The sequence below is a fragment of the Oncorhynchus mykiss genome, chromosome 16 (genome assembly GCF_057628025.1).
Source record: "Oncorhynchus mykiss isolate SJ-2025 chromosome 16, ASM5762802v1, whole genome shotgun sequence".
NCBI classification, from domain to species: domain Eukaryota; kingdom Metazoa; phylum Chordata; class Actinopteri; order Salmoniformes; family Salmonidae; genus Oncorhynchus; species Oncorhynchus mykiss.
The window spans coordinates 21867501-21886177 of record NC_143037.1 but is presented as its reverse complement, the minus strand read 5'-3'; the positions used below and the strand labels follow the sequence as shown (position 1 = coordinate 21886177).

Genomic DNA, 18677 nt, shown 5'->3' with positions numbered 1-18677 from the left:
TAGAAAACAAGCTCACCAAGTTGCAAAATTGCAAAAGCAAACTGCATTACTTAAGTGTAATGTGATAGCTGGTAATTGTCCTCCTGCTTTTATAAAAACAACAAGAAAGGGCGAAACGAGCCTTTGGGGAAAACCCAGTAACCCAACAGTCTCTGATAGGGCTTGCCAAGGAATGGCAGCTGCTAACATGAGGAGTTTTCTTCAGGGCCTTGCTGTGTTGTTCCCTCAGTGTGTGTGAACATGTTTATTTGTGCTGATCATTTTGCCATCACAACTGAGGAGTAAGGACTCTACCACCTGTTGATTTGGGAGGGGTGTGGTGAGGTGGAGGGAGTCTGGACCATGAGAATTAGGAGGGGGGGGGTTAGTGCTTTGATCTTCAGATGCACATGTGGCTGTTCCGTCCGGGTGTCCGGCTGGGGTGTCAAAGTGTGTACGCCTGTTTGAAGCTTGCGCTCGCTTCGTAAATCTGATGGCTCGCGTTGCATGTAAAATCCCCACCACCTGACCCAGCTTCAAACTCACAGAAGGCTTTGATTGGCCGTTGGTTGGCAGTGTTGGTAATATATTAGTAATATACGTTTGTATTGAGTGGGTTGGCGCACAGGGAGGTTGAAAGTCAAATGTGTGTCCGGTCTTCCGGTACGACTTAGTTCCTGTTTTGCTCCATGTCTACCATGTGACTTCTCTCCTGCCAAAATGTCCTTCTCTCCTGCTCTTGTTCCTGTGCCCAGGTGCAGCACGGACGGGGCCGCGGCTCCATTTGGAATTTCTGGCATTCCTGGGATTGGCGCCCCTTTATACGGTACGTGTTAATAAAACACAGCTGATGAGTCCACTAAAAACCCACAGTTGGGAGTCCAGAGACATAGGTTGTAGAACAACACAAACGTCTCTGATTTCATAACACGACACTACTCTATGCACAATAGCGATATAGAAAGCAATGCTCTACACTCCAAACAGAGAGACTAGAATAATCTGGTAGTTTATAAAAAGAAAAAATGCAAATCATGTCCAAACTGGTTTGCTGTACTAAATGGTGGGGACAGAAGTGTAAACTTCCCGTCATTTGATCTGTCTGGAAAAGTCTGTGCCAGTCTGGATGATACCTGCATGCCTAGACTTGTGGGACGGCAACAGACAATCATTTCTGAACCAATCCATTGTTTCGCTGATTGTCTAATAACAAAGGCAACTGGTACCAAACGTTGTGTTACTAACACAGAAACAAATGAAGGAGATGTTAGAATATGGCCATCTTATATTGGTACAATCAAAACATATTTATCTGCATGTTTATGAGTTGAACATGATACCTCATTAAAAGTCAAATATGTTGTTATAATGCAAATACATGTTCATTCAATCCATGTAACTGCTTTAAAATGGGATTAAAGTACTCTGTAAATCTACTGTTATTTATTGTGTTCAAAGTCTGTTAAGCTCAGAATAACAACAGATGAGTGCCAGGATGGTGTTCGGGGAGGGGCACCCCCGTCCCCTCCCCCAGCCACTCTCCTCCGTCCTCACACCGTCTTTCTGAAGTTTTACGCGCAGGGGCTTGGGCCAGTTAAAAAGCTGTAAAAATGTCCTCAGATGTTGATGACTATTTAAGCCTGTGTGACTGAAGGTGTGACAGACAGACATCGCCTTGGGACTTGTAGTCTTTGGACAGCAGGCGTTTGCTCACTCTTGAACTCTGAATAGATCAATGGTGCTCAGTGTGTGTGTGTGTGTGTGTGTGTGTGTGTGTGTGTGTGTGTGCGTGTGTGTGTGTGTGTGTGTGTGTGTGTGTGTGTGTGTGTGTGTGTGCGCATGGGTGCAAACAGTATGTGTGTGTGTGTGTGTGTGTGTGTGTGTGTGTGTGTGTGTGTGTGTGTGTGTGTGTGTGTGTGTGTGTGCGTGTGTGCGTGTGTGTGTGTGTGTGTGTGTGTGTGTGTGTGTGTGTGTGTGTGTGTGTGTGTGTGTGTGTGCATGGGTGCAAACAGTATGTGTGTGTGTGTATGTGTGTTTTAACAAACCATGTGAGTGCGTGTGAGTAACTGAGTAAACGGTACTTTCAAAAGGGGTCCAAGTATTTCACCTTTTCTAATTGGGCGGTTTGCTCTGTAGACATCTGGTCAATACTGGCATGAGCGTTTCGGTTTTGGAATGATTTATCTTGGATTTCCTAATTCCCTTGTTTCTACGAAGTTATTCTATAAGAAATTATTTGCATATGGTCCACTTCAGAAGCTACTTGGAGGACAAATCTTGATACATTCAGTATAAAGTATATTTGAGGCTTTTTGTTGGCAAGGACTGCTGACATATTCTACGGCCTAAATTTAAATTCCTTTCTTTGACATTAATTATAGTCGATATAGATGCCAAGACTAGGACATGTTTGGAGACACATAAAGCTCTGACATTGAAGACCTCGTAGGGAAGACTGGTTACACCCGAGCTGGTTATGGCATGCATGTTTCTTTAATTTGACGGCTGTTTTTATGCACGTAGCAGCGTAAATCCGTGGATGGAGAGTGGCAGCGGCCGCTGCCCAGGCCTGCAGGAGCTTGGGACACCCCACAGAGAGGCACTCGGGGCTGGGGCAGAAGGCCGAGGGCACTGGGGGTGGAGGGGGGTTGGGACCTGTGTGTGTTTGTGTGTGTGTGTGTGTTACCTAAGCACAAGGGTGTAACTGAGAACAGATGGGAGTGACGCTGCCACTTGACCCATCCATCAGAGTCTGGCCTGTCCATTAAACTGGCAATCCTTATAGACTGTGTGTTGGACACGCACTCATGCACGCGTACACACACCCACACACACTGGAGCACACACACAGCAGGTCCGACATGGACACTCGTCCACAGAGGAGGTATGATTGGAAGCAGACATTCCACCCCCCCGCCAACCCTCCAGACCTAACCGCCCATTCCTTAGTCCCATTCAAAAAACACCTGTATTTTATTGCCGTTACTCCATTTCAGACGTGACACCGACCATTTTTGACCCTTGACCCTTCTCCTGGCCCTGTCACAAGAGGAAAAATATATAAAACACTGCGGCAGAAAAAAAAGGTAGAACGAATTGGAGGATTAGAGAGAAGAAGAGAAGAGATGAGAAGAGCATTCTCCTCGGACAGAGAGGGAGAGAAAGTGAGAGAGGAGGAGAGAAAGGGAAAGAGACAGGTTCTAAAAGGGGCTAGGATTGCTCTGATCAATCATGGTGCCAGCCGCCCAGGTTGAGGGCCGTTTCCACGGGAACGTTCATTTCCGTCACATCTTGCTATCCGAGAGGAAGGCGATAAAGTTTTTACCGCCGCGCGGGTCTGACCCCGAACTGCTCCGCTTTGATAAAAACAGATTGCACAGCCTCCAGGGCCCAAGCACGGGTTGAGTGTGTGTGTATGTGTGTATGATGGGTCTTGCAATAGCACCGGGGACATATATTTCCATACAGCTGCTGCCAATATCAACACATCTGTGAGAGTCTTATCTATACGTGTGTTACTTGTCATTTGTTAAGGGTAAAAGACTGCTGCTAAAGTCAATTACTGTGTCACATTGCATGTGGTACCATGGTCAATTGCTCTGTGAGTGGAATAATAGAATGGGTACTGTTTAACTGTACTACAGTACAGTGTGATAAAAAAGGATTTAACATGGACAATAGTAACGTGCTGTCCCGTACTTGACTCCTTTTGGTTTAAAAGCTACTTGGGTTAGCCCCAGAGTGGAAAACTGACCAGGGGTCAAATACGGGAGATTCTCACCATGAAATCTCCAACAAAAGCCCTTCACAGCTATGAGTGTTGGCAGTTCTCATCATCCATGTTGTTTTGAGCTCTCTATAAGCGATCCCTTAACATCTCACACTAACCTACAGAACTGAGAAAGAATGCAGTCTCCCTCTGCTATTGATTTGCATATTTCCCCGAGCAACAAGCGCAGGAAAATTGGGTTGTTCTCCAATAAGAAAAAGCTCTCGGCGTAAGCCAGAAAAATATTCACTGCAAATTCAAAACATTCCACAATTCAAACACCACTTTTTCCACGAGAAATAACTCATATACTAATTTAATGTGGCTTGTGGTCCAGAGGAATATTTTTTTCTGTGGATTTTTGCAAGAACAGCTTCTGTGACAAATGATTTACTTACAGAGGCATGGTATCAGTTTGGAAGTGAGGATGCCAGCCTAATTCTTAGAACAGTGTTACCATTTCAGTCAATGCTATAGGGTTATACAGTGGGAAGAACAAGTATTTGATACACTGCCGATTTTCCTACTTAGAAAGCATGTAGAGGTCTGTAATTTTTTATCATAGGTACACTTCAACTGTGAGAGACGGAATCTAAAACAAAAATCCAGAAAATCACATTATATGATTTTTAAGTAATTAATTTGCATTTTAACGCATGACATATGTAAGTATTTGATCACCTACCAACCAGTAAGAATTCTGGCTCTCACAGACCTGTTAGTTTTTCTTTAAGAAGCCCTCCTGTTCTCCACTCATTACCTGTATTAACTGCACCTGTTTGAACTCGTTACCTGTATAAAAGACACCTGTCCACACACTCAATCAAACAGACTCCAACCTCTCCACAATGGCCAAGACCAGACAGCCGTGTAAGGACATCAGGGATACAATTGTAGACCTGCACACGGCTGGAAAGGGCTCCAGGACAATAGGCAAGCAGCTTGGTGAGAAAGCAACAACTGTTGGCGCAATTATTAGAAAATGGATGAAGTTCAAGATGAAGGTCAATCACCTTCGGTCTGGGGCTCCATGCAAGATCTTACCTCGTGGGGCATCAATGATCATGAGGAAGGTGAGGGATCAGCCCAGAACTACACGGCAGGACCTGGTCAATGACCTGAAGAGAGCTGGGACCACAGTCTCAAAGAAAACCATTAGTAACACATTACACCGTCATGGATTAAAATCCTGCAGTGCACGCAAGGTCCCCCTGCTCAAGCCAGCGCATGTCCAGGCCCGTCTGAAGTTTGCCAATGACCATCTGGATGATCCAGAGGAGGAATGGGAGAAGGTCATGTGGTCTGATGAGACAAAAATAGAGCTTTTTGGTCTAAACTCCACTCGCCGTGTTTGGAGGAAGAAGAAGGATGAGTACAACCCCAAGAACACCATCCCAACCGTGAAGCATGGAGGTGGAAACATCATTCTTTGGGATTCTTTGAGAAAATCTTTGGAGGGAGCTGAAAGTCCGTATTGCCCAGCGACAGCCCCGAAACCTGAAGGATCTGGAGAAGGTCTGTATGGAGGAGTGGGCCAAAATCCCTGCTGCAGTGTGTGCAAACCTGGTCAAGAACTACAGGAAACGTATGATCTCTGTAATTGCAAACAAAGGTTTCTGTACCAAATATTAAGTTCTGCTTTTCTGATGTATCAAATACTTATGTCATGCAATAAAATGCAAATGAATTACTTAAAAATCATACAATGTGATTTTCTGGATTTTTGTTTTAAATTCCGTCTCTCACAGTTGAAGTGTACCTATGATAAAAATGACAGACCTCTACAAGCTTTGTAAGTAGGAAAACCTGCAAAAGCGGCAGTGTATCAAATACTTGTTCTCCCCACTGTATACAGTACAGTTTATACAGTGGGGCAAAAAAGTATTTAGTCAGCCACCAATTGTGCAAGTTCTCCCACTTAAAAAGATGAGAGAGGCCTGTAATGTTCATCATAGGTACACTATGACAGACAAAATGAGAAAAAAAACCCCACATTTGTAGGATTTTTTATGAATTTATTTACAAATTATGGTGGAAAATAAGTATTTGGTCACCTACAAACAAGCAAGATTTCTGGCTCTCACAGACCTGTAACTTCTTCTTTAAGAGGCTCCTCTGTCGTCCACTCGTTACCTGTATTAAGAGCACCTGTTTGAACTTGTTATCAGTATAAAAGACACCTGTCCACAACCTCAAACAGTCACACTCCAAACTCCACTATGGCCAAGACCAAAGAGCTGTCAAAGGACACCAGAAACAAAATTGTAGACCTGCACCAGGCTGGGAAGACTGAATCTGCAATAGGTAAGCAGCTTGGTTTGAATAAATAAACTGTGGGAGCAATTATTAGTAAATGGAAGACATACAAGACCACTGATAATCTCCCTCGATCTGGGGCTCTACGCAAGATCTCACCCCGTGGGGTCAAAATGATCACAAGAACGGTGAGCAAAAATCCCAGAACCACACGGGGGGACCTAGTGAATGACCTGCAGAGAGCTGGGACCAAAGTAACAAAGCCTACCATCAGCAAGGGCATTGAAGATGAAACGTGGCTGGGTCTTTCAGCATGACACTGATCCCAAACACACCGCCCGGGCAACGAAGGAGTGGCTTCGTAAGAAGCATTTCAAGGTCCTGGAGTGGCCTAGCCAGTCTCCAGATCTCAACCCCATAGAAAATCTTTGGAGGGAGTTGAAAGTCCGTGTTGCCCAGCAACAGCCCCAAAACATCACTGCTCTAGAGGAGATCTGCATGGAGGAATGGGCCAAAATACCAGCAACAGTGTGTGAAAACCTTGTGAAGACTTACAGAAAATGTTTGACCTCTGTTATTGCCAACAAAGGGTATATAACAAAGTATTGAGATAAACTTTTGTTATTGACCAAATACTTATTTTCCACCATAATTTGCAAATAAATTCATTAAAAATCCTACAATGTGAATTTCTGGATTTTTTCCCCCTCATTTTGTCTGTCATAGTTGAAGTGTACCTATGATGAAAATTACATGCCTCCCTCATCTTTTTAAGTGGGAGAACTTGCACAATTGGTGGCTGACTAAATACTTTTTTTCCCCACTGTATTGCACTTTTTGAAAATAAATAGCCATTTTTAATTTAAAAAAAATAATGAATCTACTGAATCGACTGAATTGAAAAGGACTATACCACAAACACTATTGTGAAATATACGCCTATAGTATAAAACCTATTCTCCATACCTTTGCAGGCACGGCGGTGTGTGATGGGCCTGGCCATATCCCGGTAGAAGCCCTCCTTGCAGTAGTGGCAGTGGCGTCCGGCCGTGTTGTGGCGACAGTTCATGCACACGCCTCCGCTCTTCCTCCCCGACAACTTGTACAGCTCCATGTTGAAGCGGCAGCGCCGGGCGTGTAGGTTGCAGTTGCACGCTACGAGAGGGAGGGATGAGGGGAGGGGAAAAGAGAGGGGGGGAAAGAAAGGTTAGACGTCTTGAGCGTTCAGTGAGAATAGGTGCACTTCTTCATAATCAAAATACGTCCGAGGCACTTTGAAACAGGAAAAGTTGAAAAACCTTTGTTAAATTGGCATCGCCACAGTTTGAAAACAAGGCACAACACTATGGGTATAGTGTGGGTATACTTTATACATCAAAATAATTTCCAAAGCACATTTTGAAAACACTCATTCAGATATATGAGCAATAGATGAAGCATTTACTGAAAGTCCTACAGTGTACTTTACCAGTATACAGTGTAGGATGTAGCTTAGCGTCAATACCATTATGATTCAATCAGAGTAGAGGGTGTGTGCTTCGTGGCTGTTACAGAAGTCATCAATCATGAGGCATATATTTTCAGAGATCATTTTCCTCCTTCCATAATTAATGACTGGACCCGCTCTTTGCTCGCTAGTTATTAACAGACCCTTTTAATATCATGAATCCCTTATGAGCAGAACTAACCTCTCCCATCTAGTCTAAGACCTCTGTAGTCCGATAGAGGAGTAGGAAAGGCCCATGTACTGTAAATTCTCAAGTCATGTGTCTTATACGTAGCACCACAAGGATTGATCACTGTGGAAACTGTCTGTATGCCAATCAATCACAATATATATTTACATTTAGTCACATGTATTTCATGTATCGGGCGGCAGGTAGCCTAGCGGTTAGAGAGGCGAGCCAGCAACCGGAGGGTTGCCAGTTCAAATCCTGGGTACGACTAGAACATCTGGTGGGAATTGAGCTGGCAACCAGAGGGTTGCTGGTATCAAATCGTAGATGCCATTGCCTGCTGTGCCCTCGGGCAAGGCACCTTAACCCCCCACAAAAACAGCTCCACGGGCGCCCAGTGTGACAGCCCCCCACACCTCTCCAGAACCTGTGTCTGTATGTGTGTCTTTCGGAGGGGTTAAAATCAAATCAAATTGTATTTGTCACGTGCCCTGAATACAACAAGTGTAGGTAGACCTTATAGTGAAATGCTTACGTACAGGCTCTAACCAACAGTGCAATTTCTAAGTAAAAAAATAATATAACAATAAATAAAGGTATTAGGTGAACAATAGGCAAGTAAAGAAATAAAAACAACAGTAAAAAGACAATGAAAAATAACAGTATTGAGAATATATACAGTAGCGAGGCTATAACAGTAGTGAGGCTATATACAGGCACCGGTTAGTCGGGCTGATTGAGGTAGTATGTAGATATGGTTAAAGTGACTATGTATATATGATAAACAGAGAGTAGCAGTAGGGTAAAAGAGGGGTTGGCGGGTGGTGGGACACGATGCAGATAGCCAATGTGCGGGGGCACCGGTTGGTCGGGCTTATTGAGGTAGTATGTACATGAATGTATAGTTAAAGTGACTAAGCATATATGATAAACAGAGAGTAGCAGCAGCGTAAAAGAGAGGGGGGGGGGTTGGGGGTGGGGTAGCCATTTGATAACCTGTTCTTATGGCTTGGGGGTAAAAACTGTTTTTTACATTGTGAACCTAGCAAGTCAATGTAGCTAGCTAGCTAGTACTAAAGCCAACTTTATTTTTCATTACTTCAATTCACAAGATAGAATGAACCCGAATTAGGGCCATCAGGAATTGAAACTCTGCGATTCTTGAGCTTGGACGCTGCCATTGTACGTGACGCAACGAGAGTGCAACATGGGCAGTGAAGCAGCTTTCATTGATTTCAAAGGAAGCATTTCCTCAATGGCTGACAGCAATGTCGGACGCCCGATGGCTATAGCGTTGCAGGGCTGTTAGGAAGAAACATTGAGAGGAACCAAGATGCTCTCTGCCAGTCATTTGGATATGAACACTCTTTGATCTCCAGGGCTGTGTTTGAAATGCCACCCTATTCCCTATATACAGTAGTGCACTACTTCAAGGGTGCAATTTTGTTCGCAGGCCAGGTAGGGTGTGGGAGATCTGCCCCTGAGATGGGAGAGCCCTGGCCCAAATCCTTAACCCCAGTCAGGTTCAATTCAAACCTGAACTCAGATTCCTCTAACACTTGGCCAAGTGTTCAAAGAATATTGCCAGAGCGTTTGGTGCCAGTTCAAAGTGATCCACGGAAACGATTTGCGAGAAGCAAACAACAACAAAGAACTTGGATCCCAAAAAGTATCAGCAGAGGACACTTCTCTGGGGGGGGGGGACAAAATAAATGTAATCAGATGTAATCAGATGTGAGTGTATTGACTGCAGTGAGTCAAAACAGGGTTCTATATCAATGACTGTTTCGTAAGACGTAGACCACAACAGTCTGCACTGAATAAAAGCATGGAGCCATGAAGTGTTGCCAGTCACAGTGTGTGAGAGAGAGAGACTGACTGTGACTGACTTCTCTAAGGTCAGTGTTGTAACAACATCCAGCACAGGGACTGCCACCGTGTCAAGCATTCATTTTTTTAAGGAAAGCTTTTCATTTGATAACAAAATTACCTTTGATGGGACCATGAGACACTTGAATGAAAAATGTAAGGCCATATCAATAATAACTGGAATTTCAAATCAAATTGTACTGGTCACATACACATGGCTGGCAGATGTTATTGTGAGTGTAGCGAAACGCTTATGCTTCTAGATCTGACAGTGCAACAGTATCTAACAGGTAATATCTAACAATTCCACAACAAAACCTAATGCACACAATCTAGTAAAGGAATGGGATGAGAATATATAAGTATAAAATATATGGATGAGCAGTGACAGAACGGCTAAGATGCAATAGATAGGGAAGAACATATAGTGAAGGATACAGTATATACATATGAAATTAGTAATGCAAGATATGTAAACATTATTAAAGTGACTAGTGTTCCATTTATTAAAGTGGCCAATGATATCAAGTCTGTAGGTAGGCAGCCGCCTCTCGTGCTAGTGGTGGCTGTTTAACAATCTGATAGCCTTGAGATAGAAGCTGTTCAATCTCTCTGTCCCAGCTTTGATGCACCTGTACTGACCTCGACTTCTAGATGGAAGCGGGGTGAACAGACAGTGGCTCGGGTGGTTCTTGTCCATGATTATCTTTTTGGCCTTCCTGTGACATCGGGTGTTGTAGGTGTCCTGGAGGGCAGGAAGTTTGCCCCTGGATGATGCGTTGTACACACCGCACCACCCTCTGGCGTGCCCTGTGGATGTGGGCGGTGCAGTTACCGTACCAGGCGGTGATACAGCCCGACAAGATGCTCTCAATTGTGCACCTGTATAAGTTAGTGAGGGTTTTCGGGTGACAAGCCACATTTTTTTCAGCCTCCTGAGGTTGAAGAGGCACTGTTGTGCCTTCTTCACCACACTGTCTGTGTGCGTAGACCATTTCAGTTTGCCGGTTATATGTAACTTTCCACCTTCTCCACTGCTGTCCTGTCGATGTGGATAGGGGGGTGCTCCCTTTGCTGTTTCCTGAAGTCCACGATCATCGCTTTTGTTTTGCTTATATTGAGTGAGAGGTTATTTTCCTGACACCACACTCCGAGGGCCCTCACCTCCTCCCTGTAGGCTGTCTCATCATTGTTGGTAATCAAGCCTACCACTGTAGTGTCGTCTGCAAAGTTGATGATTGAGTTGGAGGCGTGCATGGTCACGCAGTTGTGGGTGAACATGGAGTACAGGAGAGGGCTGAGAACGCACCCTTGTTGGGCCCCAGTGTTGAGGGTCAGCGGAGTGGAGATGTTGTTTCCTACCTTCGCCACCTGGGGGCGGCCCGTCAGGAAGTCCAGGACCCAGTCGCACAGGGCGGTGTCGAGACTCAGGGTCTCAAGCTTAATGATGAGTTTGGAGGGTACTATGGTGTTGAATGCTGAGCTGTAGTCAATGAACAGCATTCTTACATAGGTAATCCTCTTGTCCAGATGGGATAGGGCAGTGTGCAGTGTGATGGCGATTGCATCATCTATGGACCTTTTGGGCGGTAAGCAAATTGGAGTGGGTCTAGGGTAACAGGTAGGGTGGAGGTGATATGGTCCTTGACTAGTCTATCAAAGCACTTCATGATGACAGAAATGAGTGCTACGGGGCGATAGTAATTTAGTTCAGTTACCTTAGCTTTCTTGGGAAAAGGAACAATGGTGGACATCTTGAAGCATGCCTTATTGCCTTATGGAGGGAATAACTACACTGTTTGTATTCGGTCATGTTTCCAGTCGCCTTGCCATGATTAAACGCGGTGGTACGTGCTTTCAGTTTTGCGCGAATGCTGCCATCAATCCACGGTTTCTGGTTAGGGAAGGTTTTAATAGTCACAGTGGGTACAACATCTCCTATACACTTCCTTATAAACGTGTTCACCGAGTCAGTGTATACGTCAATGTTATTCTCTGAGGCTACCTGGAACATATCAAAGTCCGCGTGATCAAAGCAATCTTGAAGCGTGGAATCCGATTGGTCCGACCAGCGTTGGATAGACCTAAGCATGGGCACTTCCTGTTTTAGTTTCTGCCTATAGTAGGGGAGCAACAAGATGGAGTCATGGTCAGATTTGCCAAAAGGAGGGTGGGGAAGGGCCTTGTATGCATCGCGGAAGTTAGAGTAGCATTGGTCGAGTGTGTTACTCGCTCGTGTACTGTAATCGATATGCTGATAGAATTTAGGTAGCCTTGTTCTCAGATTAGCTTTGTTGAAATCCCCAGCTACAATAAAAGCAGCCTCAGGATATATGGTTTCCAGTTTGCATAAAGTCCAGTGACGTTCCTTGATGTCCGTCTTGGTATCCGCCTGCGGGGGGATAAACATGGCTGAAACAAGCCGGCACTGGAATTCGGTTTCTCAACTGCTACTCAGCAAAGGGGTTTCTGGCACAGAGAGATGGGAACAGAGCCCTTTCTCGCTGCAGTTTTACAGGGTCGCAGGCTCCAGGAAAAGAGCACATTCACAGACTCCTTCTCTTGGCAATTACGCAGACAATTTGTATGGAATTCTGCAGTTAATTAAATACTAGTTAGGTTTGAATCCCTCTCGGACTTGTTCTTTTTCTGTAGCTATGCCGCTGCTGGCTCTTCGTGGTGTGTTTTAGGAGGCTGGTGGCACGGGGTCTGGGTTTGACCCTTGACCTCAAGCTATTTTAAGGGTTTGGGGAAGGGTTCACTGCCGCTACCTCGCTTTCCAACCATGGTGAAGTGTCAGGACCATAGACATGACATTATTGGTCTGGAAACTTGGATGGATGGCATCACGGTACAGTAAGAAGAACTGGGATGGGTGAAACCCACAGCAGACTAAATCATAATAAAAATAAAAAAAACAGTATATTAAAATACAGGTATTAAGGTGTGTGTTAGTCCGTGTGTGGGTGTGTATGTGCACACGTACATGTGTATGCGAGAGTACTATGTGTGTGTGTCAGTGTGTAAAAACAGCATGTCCAATTTCTCCTTAAGAGGATGTGACAAAGAACACACCCGCTGGAACAAGGGCCGGAGGGTGGTATAGAGGTTGGAAAAAGGGGAGGAGGGGGTGGAGATTGTGATCAAACGCCTCAAACACACACACACACAGCTGCGAGCACTTGTGTCCATTAACACCTTGTAGTGGGACATGAAAGCAGGAGGATCACTGGCACCTTTTTCTCCAGCCTTAATCCTTTACTGCCACACGGCCCACCTTCATAGCAGATATAAGTGGAGGAATTTAAAGTTCAACTCAATATTAGGACTTTTCTACACAAAGCTGGATCAACAGATGGTCTAAACTGTCATTTTGAATATGAATGAATTCAACAATAGAAAAAAGGTCCAAGCGTTCTAGAGTTGCTATCCAACATAAGAGGAGAGATCAGATGTCGGATTAGACCTGTTGAGAAAGAGAGAGTGTGCTTGTGTGTTGTGAATCAGTTGCTTGCACTACCGACTGGACCTGATGCTTCAAACAGGACTTGTGCTCATTATTCCGCCCTCTCTTTAAAAAGAGCTTGGGAAGTGGGGAAGAAAGAGAAATGAGAGAGAGGAGAAAAATAGAGAGAGGAGTGGAGGAGAGGAGAAAGATAGAGAGGAGTGAAGGAGAGGCGAAAGAGAGGAGAGGAGTGGAGGAGAGGAGAAGGATAGAATGGAAGAGAGAGATAGAGAGAGGAGTGGAGGAGAGGAGAAAGAGATGAGAGGAGTGGAGGAGAGGAGAAAGATAGAGGAGTGGAGGAAGATAGAGGAGAGGAGTGGAGGAGAGGAGAAAGATAGAGAGAGGTGTGGAGGAGAGGAGAAAGATAGAGGAGTGGAGGAAGATAGAGGAGAGGAGTGGAGGAGAAAGATAGAGAGAGGTGTGGAGGAGAGGAGAAAGATAGAGGTGTGGAGGAGAGGAGAAAGAGAGAGAGGTGTGGAGGAGGGGAGAAAGATAGAGAGAGGAGTGAAGGAGAGGAGAAAGAGAGAGGAGAGGAGTGGAGGAGAGGAGAAAGAGAGAGGAGAGGAGTGGAGGAGAGGAGAAAGATAGACAGAGGTGGGGGGCTGTCAACTTCACCTCAGTGCCTGCTCCAGGATTTGCTGCAGCACTTGGAATGTTTATGGGTTTGTTTTGAAGTGATGTGCACACAACCACTAACACACACACACACACACTCACACACACAGGTACACAAAACACACATGCACGCGCACACAGCAGACAAACTCCCTCTAATTAGGCTCAGCAGGGATAACTGAAAACTGGCGAGGGCCATTTTTCAATTCATTAACACATCAAAGCTCCACTGGAGCTCTCCAAAAACACTCGCTAATTGTTATCTGTTGGAGGAAAAACCGGAGGGGGTTCGAAAGAAGGCTTATGGGGGAAACAGCAGAGGACCCTGGGAGGCAAGGGCCCGAGCGAGCGTTTTTTTATAGGTCAGAGTCGAACGCTCCGAACTAAGTCCCTGTTGGTGCTGCTGCTGTGTGAAATTCCACAGACAAACGAAGACAAAGCCTCGGCAAATAGACAGCTGCTGAGACAAAGGATACGGGAGAGGTGTAGGGAGAGAGGAAACTAACAACACAGCAAGAGAGGGAGAGAGAGTTGTCTCATTGTGCCCCTCTACACGGAAACATTTGGGGCGGATCTCCACTTTCTCACTGTTAGTGGTGTCTAGTTCTTCTAATCAGGTCCATTCTGGGATTGGAATCTTACTGTTATATGGAATGATGAAGTCCTGGGTCATTGTCATTAGGCACCAAACAGAAGAAAACAAACTAAAACAGGGAGAGACAACCTGGAGTTATCCAATAAGAAACACTTGTTTTCGGGAGGGCCCTATGTTGTGTCATAATGAATACAACCCTGTTGTGTTGGAACACACCTGCCATTGAATAACCTGTAAAACATAAATATGCATGTGCCTACTCTGTGCTAGATGCTTTCTCCATTATGCTTTCAAGTCCATTACAGAACAAAAAGGAACATGAGCAGACGCACACGCACACAGGTGCTTGTTCTGAAATACTGCAAAGTAGCGTGCATTTGTACTCCCCAGGCCTGCTAGTAGTGCTCTGGTGTCCAGTAAATCGGATACTACGTCTGCTGGAGAATGGAGAACTGAGAGACAGAGACAGAGACAGATATGGGGCGGGAAAGAGAGTGAGAGAGAGAGAGAGGGAGAGAGAGAGAGAGAGAGATATGGGAGAACAGCTCCCACCATCGTTTTCTCACAGCGGGTCCTAATTGGTTCCACTCATTCCAAACGTGTTATTTCAGTCCGGCATCAGTCTGATTACCATATCAAACCCTACATATCACAATATTTACTCCACCCACACTTCATTAGTAGCCTTGTTAGTTTGGTTTGTTTATGTGCAAAGTACACATAAAGTACATCAACTACAGTTCTGTGTGTCTTAGAGAACAACCTTCCATGTAGGTAAAACCAATAGGAAAGACAAGGAAGTTTGGCTTGTTTTCTTAATGGCAGACGTTCATTGACAAATGGTCTGCTGAAGCCGAACTAGAAGGTGTCTACACACAAACCGGTTCAGCCTATGAAAAAGTTTATTAAACGTCCCATGGCAAATTGGCTCTGAAAAAAGTGCTATCCTAATAAAAACTCAAATGCATTGAGTGTGCAATGTCTCAACTCCAGCTCCATATGTTAGGGATCTAACCTAATGTTTTGGCCCAAGCCAAGCCAGTGCGCCCAGCCAATTGATTTTGGATGCCTGTACGAACCCAAATCCCATGGCTAAAATTGGTCCTTGAAAATCGGAGCCCCCCCATGCCCAGGCCCCCGTCCAAACCTGGAGCCCCCCTGGGGTGCCCTGGGCCTGGCTACCACCGCCCGCAATGTGGGCCCCTGCCATCCACAGTGAGTCTGCCTGTATGTTTACGTGTGTGTGTGCTTGTGCGCACGTCCGTGTGTGTGCCAGGCTGCAGGCAGGTCCATGATTCCCTGGCCGGGGTATGACCACAGGCACGCGCCTGCCTGTGGATGGGCTCCGTGCCGCTTGGCCTGGTCCAACCACCTGCTCCAGAGCACCGGGGGAGCACCGGTTCATTATCTCCTCATTAGAGCCAGGTCCAGAGTACACACTCTGACAGGCACACACACTCACACACACAGATACACACACACACACACAAACAAACACAAAACATACACACGGGGGGACACACATATTTACGCACACTCAAACCAGGAACCAATGACCACACACTGAAGAGAAGGGACCGGGGACCGAACACAACTTAACACCAGAAAGCCGAGGGACATGAGACTATATTAGATGACCACAGCGAACCACAATGACCAGAGACTAGAGATGAGGGAAGACTAGATACTGTGAGTGTAGACTAAGGCTACAGACCAGACACTACTAGGGTCTAAAGCCCTGGGGAAACAACAGCCCCATGTCTATCATTTATCTAAGAGAGACACTTCTGGCCCAGTAGCACGAGGAGGGGTTGTGGGCACACACACACGCCTAACGTTTCTCAGTTTCTCCCTCCCTTCCCCTTGACCCTCTCTACCCTCATTTTGCGGTTAGCCACACGCCGTCGGCTTAAGAGCCAGCTCTCGGGAGCCCTTTTGAACTGAGAGTCCCTTAATTCTCCCCCTCTCTCTCTCCCCCTCTCTCTCTCTCCCTATTTCAACACACACCTATTTTCTTTCTTCCACTTTTTCTCTCTCCCCATTTCTCTCTCTCTCCCTCACCTATCTCTCTCTCTCTTTCTCTCGCACTCGCTCCCCCCATCTCTCTCTCTCTCTCGCTCTCCCTCCCTCCATCTCTCTCTCTCTCTGGATGGCATCAACAGGGGGAAGAGTTTAACAAGATTAGGCTGGAGGGATGCCAGATTGGGGCCTGTTGTCAGTTGGAGTCTGCCTAAACTCTGGTCTTTCTAGTCCACTTCACCTCGCCACGTATAAACATTGTTATCTCTGTCCCCTCTCTTTCGCTTTCTTTCTTTCTTTCCACTGGAAATACCCAGTGGTCCAGGCGGGGGAACCTATTACACAATCATGTTAGCTCCATGTAGGACTGATACAATGAGATGAGGAAGATACACATTTTGGAATAGGATCTCTGCATGTAAGCCACTGTATTTGGCGAAACTGAATTCTAAGGCTTAATGTGGACTGCAGTTGCTGTAAATGGTTTAGGAGAGATGGATCATATTGAGAGAGATGAACTGTAGGCTGTGGGTTAGGTGAAGAAGTGAAGGGTAAACTGATGGTTAAAGAGTTGAGGCAAAAGGTAATACTGACATTAGGGGTTAGGTGTTGAGGTGAACCGGAGGTGGAGTGGGTAATACCTATAAATAACTGAGATATTCCACTGAGGAGAGAGAGAGAAAGTGGAAGAAAAGAAAAGAGGTGTGTGTTGAGAGAGAGAGAGAGAGAGAAAGTGGAAGAAAAGAAAAGAGGTGTGTGTTGAGAGAGAGAGAGAGAGAAAGTGGAAGAAAAGAAAAGAGGTGTGTGTTGAGAGAGAGAGAGAGAGAGAAAGTGGAAGAAAAGAAAAGAGGTGTGTGTTGAGAGAGAGAGAGAGAGAGAAAGTGGAAGAAAAGAAAAGAGGTGTGTGTTGAGAGAGAGAGAGAAAGTGGAAGAAAAGAAAAGAGGTGTGTGTTGAGAGAGAGAGAGAGAGAGAGAGAGAAAGTGGAAGAAAAGAAAAGAGGTGTGTGTTGAGAGAGAGAGAGAGAGAGAGAGAGAGAGAAAGTGGAAGAAAAGAAAAGAGGTGTGTGTTGAGAGAGAGAGAGAGAGAGAGAGAGAGAGAGAGAGAGAGAGAGAGAGAGAAAGTGGAAGAAAAGAAAAGAGGTGTGTGTTGAGAGAGAGAAAGTGGAAGAAAAGAAAAGAGGTGTGTGTTGAGAGAGAGAGAGAGAGAGAGAGAGAGAGAGAGAGAGAGAGAAAGTGGAAGAAAAGAAAAGAGGTGTGTGTTGAGAGAGAGAGAGAGAGAGAGAGAGAGAGAGAGAAAGAGAAATAGAGAAAGAGAGAGAGAGAAAGAGAGAGAGAGAGAAAGTGGAAGAAAAGAAAAGAGGTGTGTGTTGAAATTGAGAGAGAGAGAGAGAGAGAGAGAGAGAGAGAGAGAGAGAGAGAGAGAGAGAGAGAGAGAGAGAGAGAGAGAGAGAGAGAGAGAGAGAGAGAGAGAGAGAGAGAGAGAGAGAGAGAGAGACACATGTGTCATTGTGGTGGCCAGACCACCATGACCTCCAACAAGCAGATCGCCTGGCCAGATGGCACAAGGAAGGCTGAAAAACAGAGACAGAGGGAAATGATAGACAGATAGAGCATCAGATATGTACTTGTCAGATATTCGGCATTAAAAAGAGGTTAATCCAAAACGTTTTTGTGAAATAACAAAAATAATATATACAGTATTTAACCTGTCAAGTATATATATATACAGTTCCTTGCGAAAGTATTCGGCCCCCTTGAACTTTGCGACCTTTTGCCACATTTCAGGCTTCAAACATAAAGATATAAAACTGTATTTTTTTGTGAAGAATCAACAACAAGTGGGACACAATCATGAATTGGACGACATTTATTGGATATTTCAAACTTTTTTAACAAATCAAAAACTGAAAAATTGGGCGTGCAAAATTATTCAGCCCCTTTACTTTCAGTGCAGCAAACTCTCTCCAGAAGTCCAGTGAGGATTTCTGAATGATCCAATGTTGGCCTAAATGACTAATGATGATAAATACAATCCACCTGTGTGTAATCAAGTCTCCGTATAAATGCACCTGCACTGTGATAGTCTCAGAGGTCCGTCAAAAGCGCAGAGAGCATCATGAAGAACAAGGAACACACCAGGCAGGTCCGAGATACTGTTGTGAAGAAGTTTAAAGCCGGATTTGGATACAAAAAGATTTCCCAAGCTTTAAACATCCCAAGGAGCACTGTGCAAGCGATAATATTGAAATGGAAGGAGTATCAGACCACTGCAAATCTACCAAGACCTGGCCGTCCCTCTAAACTTTCAGCTCATACAAGGAGAAGACTGATCAGAGATGCAGCCAAGAGGCCCATGATCACTCTGGATGAACTGCAGAGATCTACAGCTGAGGT

General features: G+C 45.2%; 1 protein-coding gene across 5 annotated transcripts in view; it reads right to left on the bottom strand.

The window, feature by feature from the left end:
- ntn2 (netrin 2) overlaps positions 1-18677 on the bottom strand; it is a 60102-nt gene that overhangs the window by 15118 nt on the left and 26307 nt on the right. For all 5 annotated transcript variants that reach the window (XM_036946498.2, XM_090202229.1, XM_036946497.2 and 2 more), the window contains exon 3: positions 6971-7159. In XM_036946498.2, coding sequence (XP_036802393.1) covers positions 6971-7159 — 189 coding nt within the window. The remainder of the gene's footprint in view (positions 1-6970; positions 7160-18677) is intronic.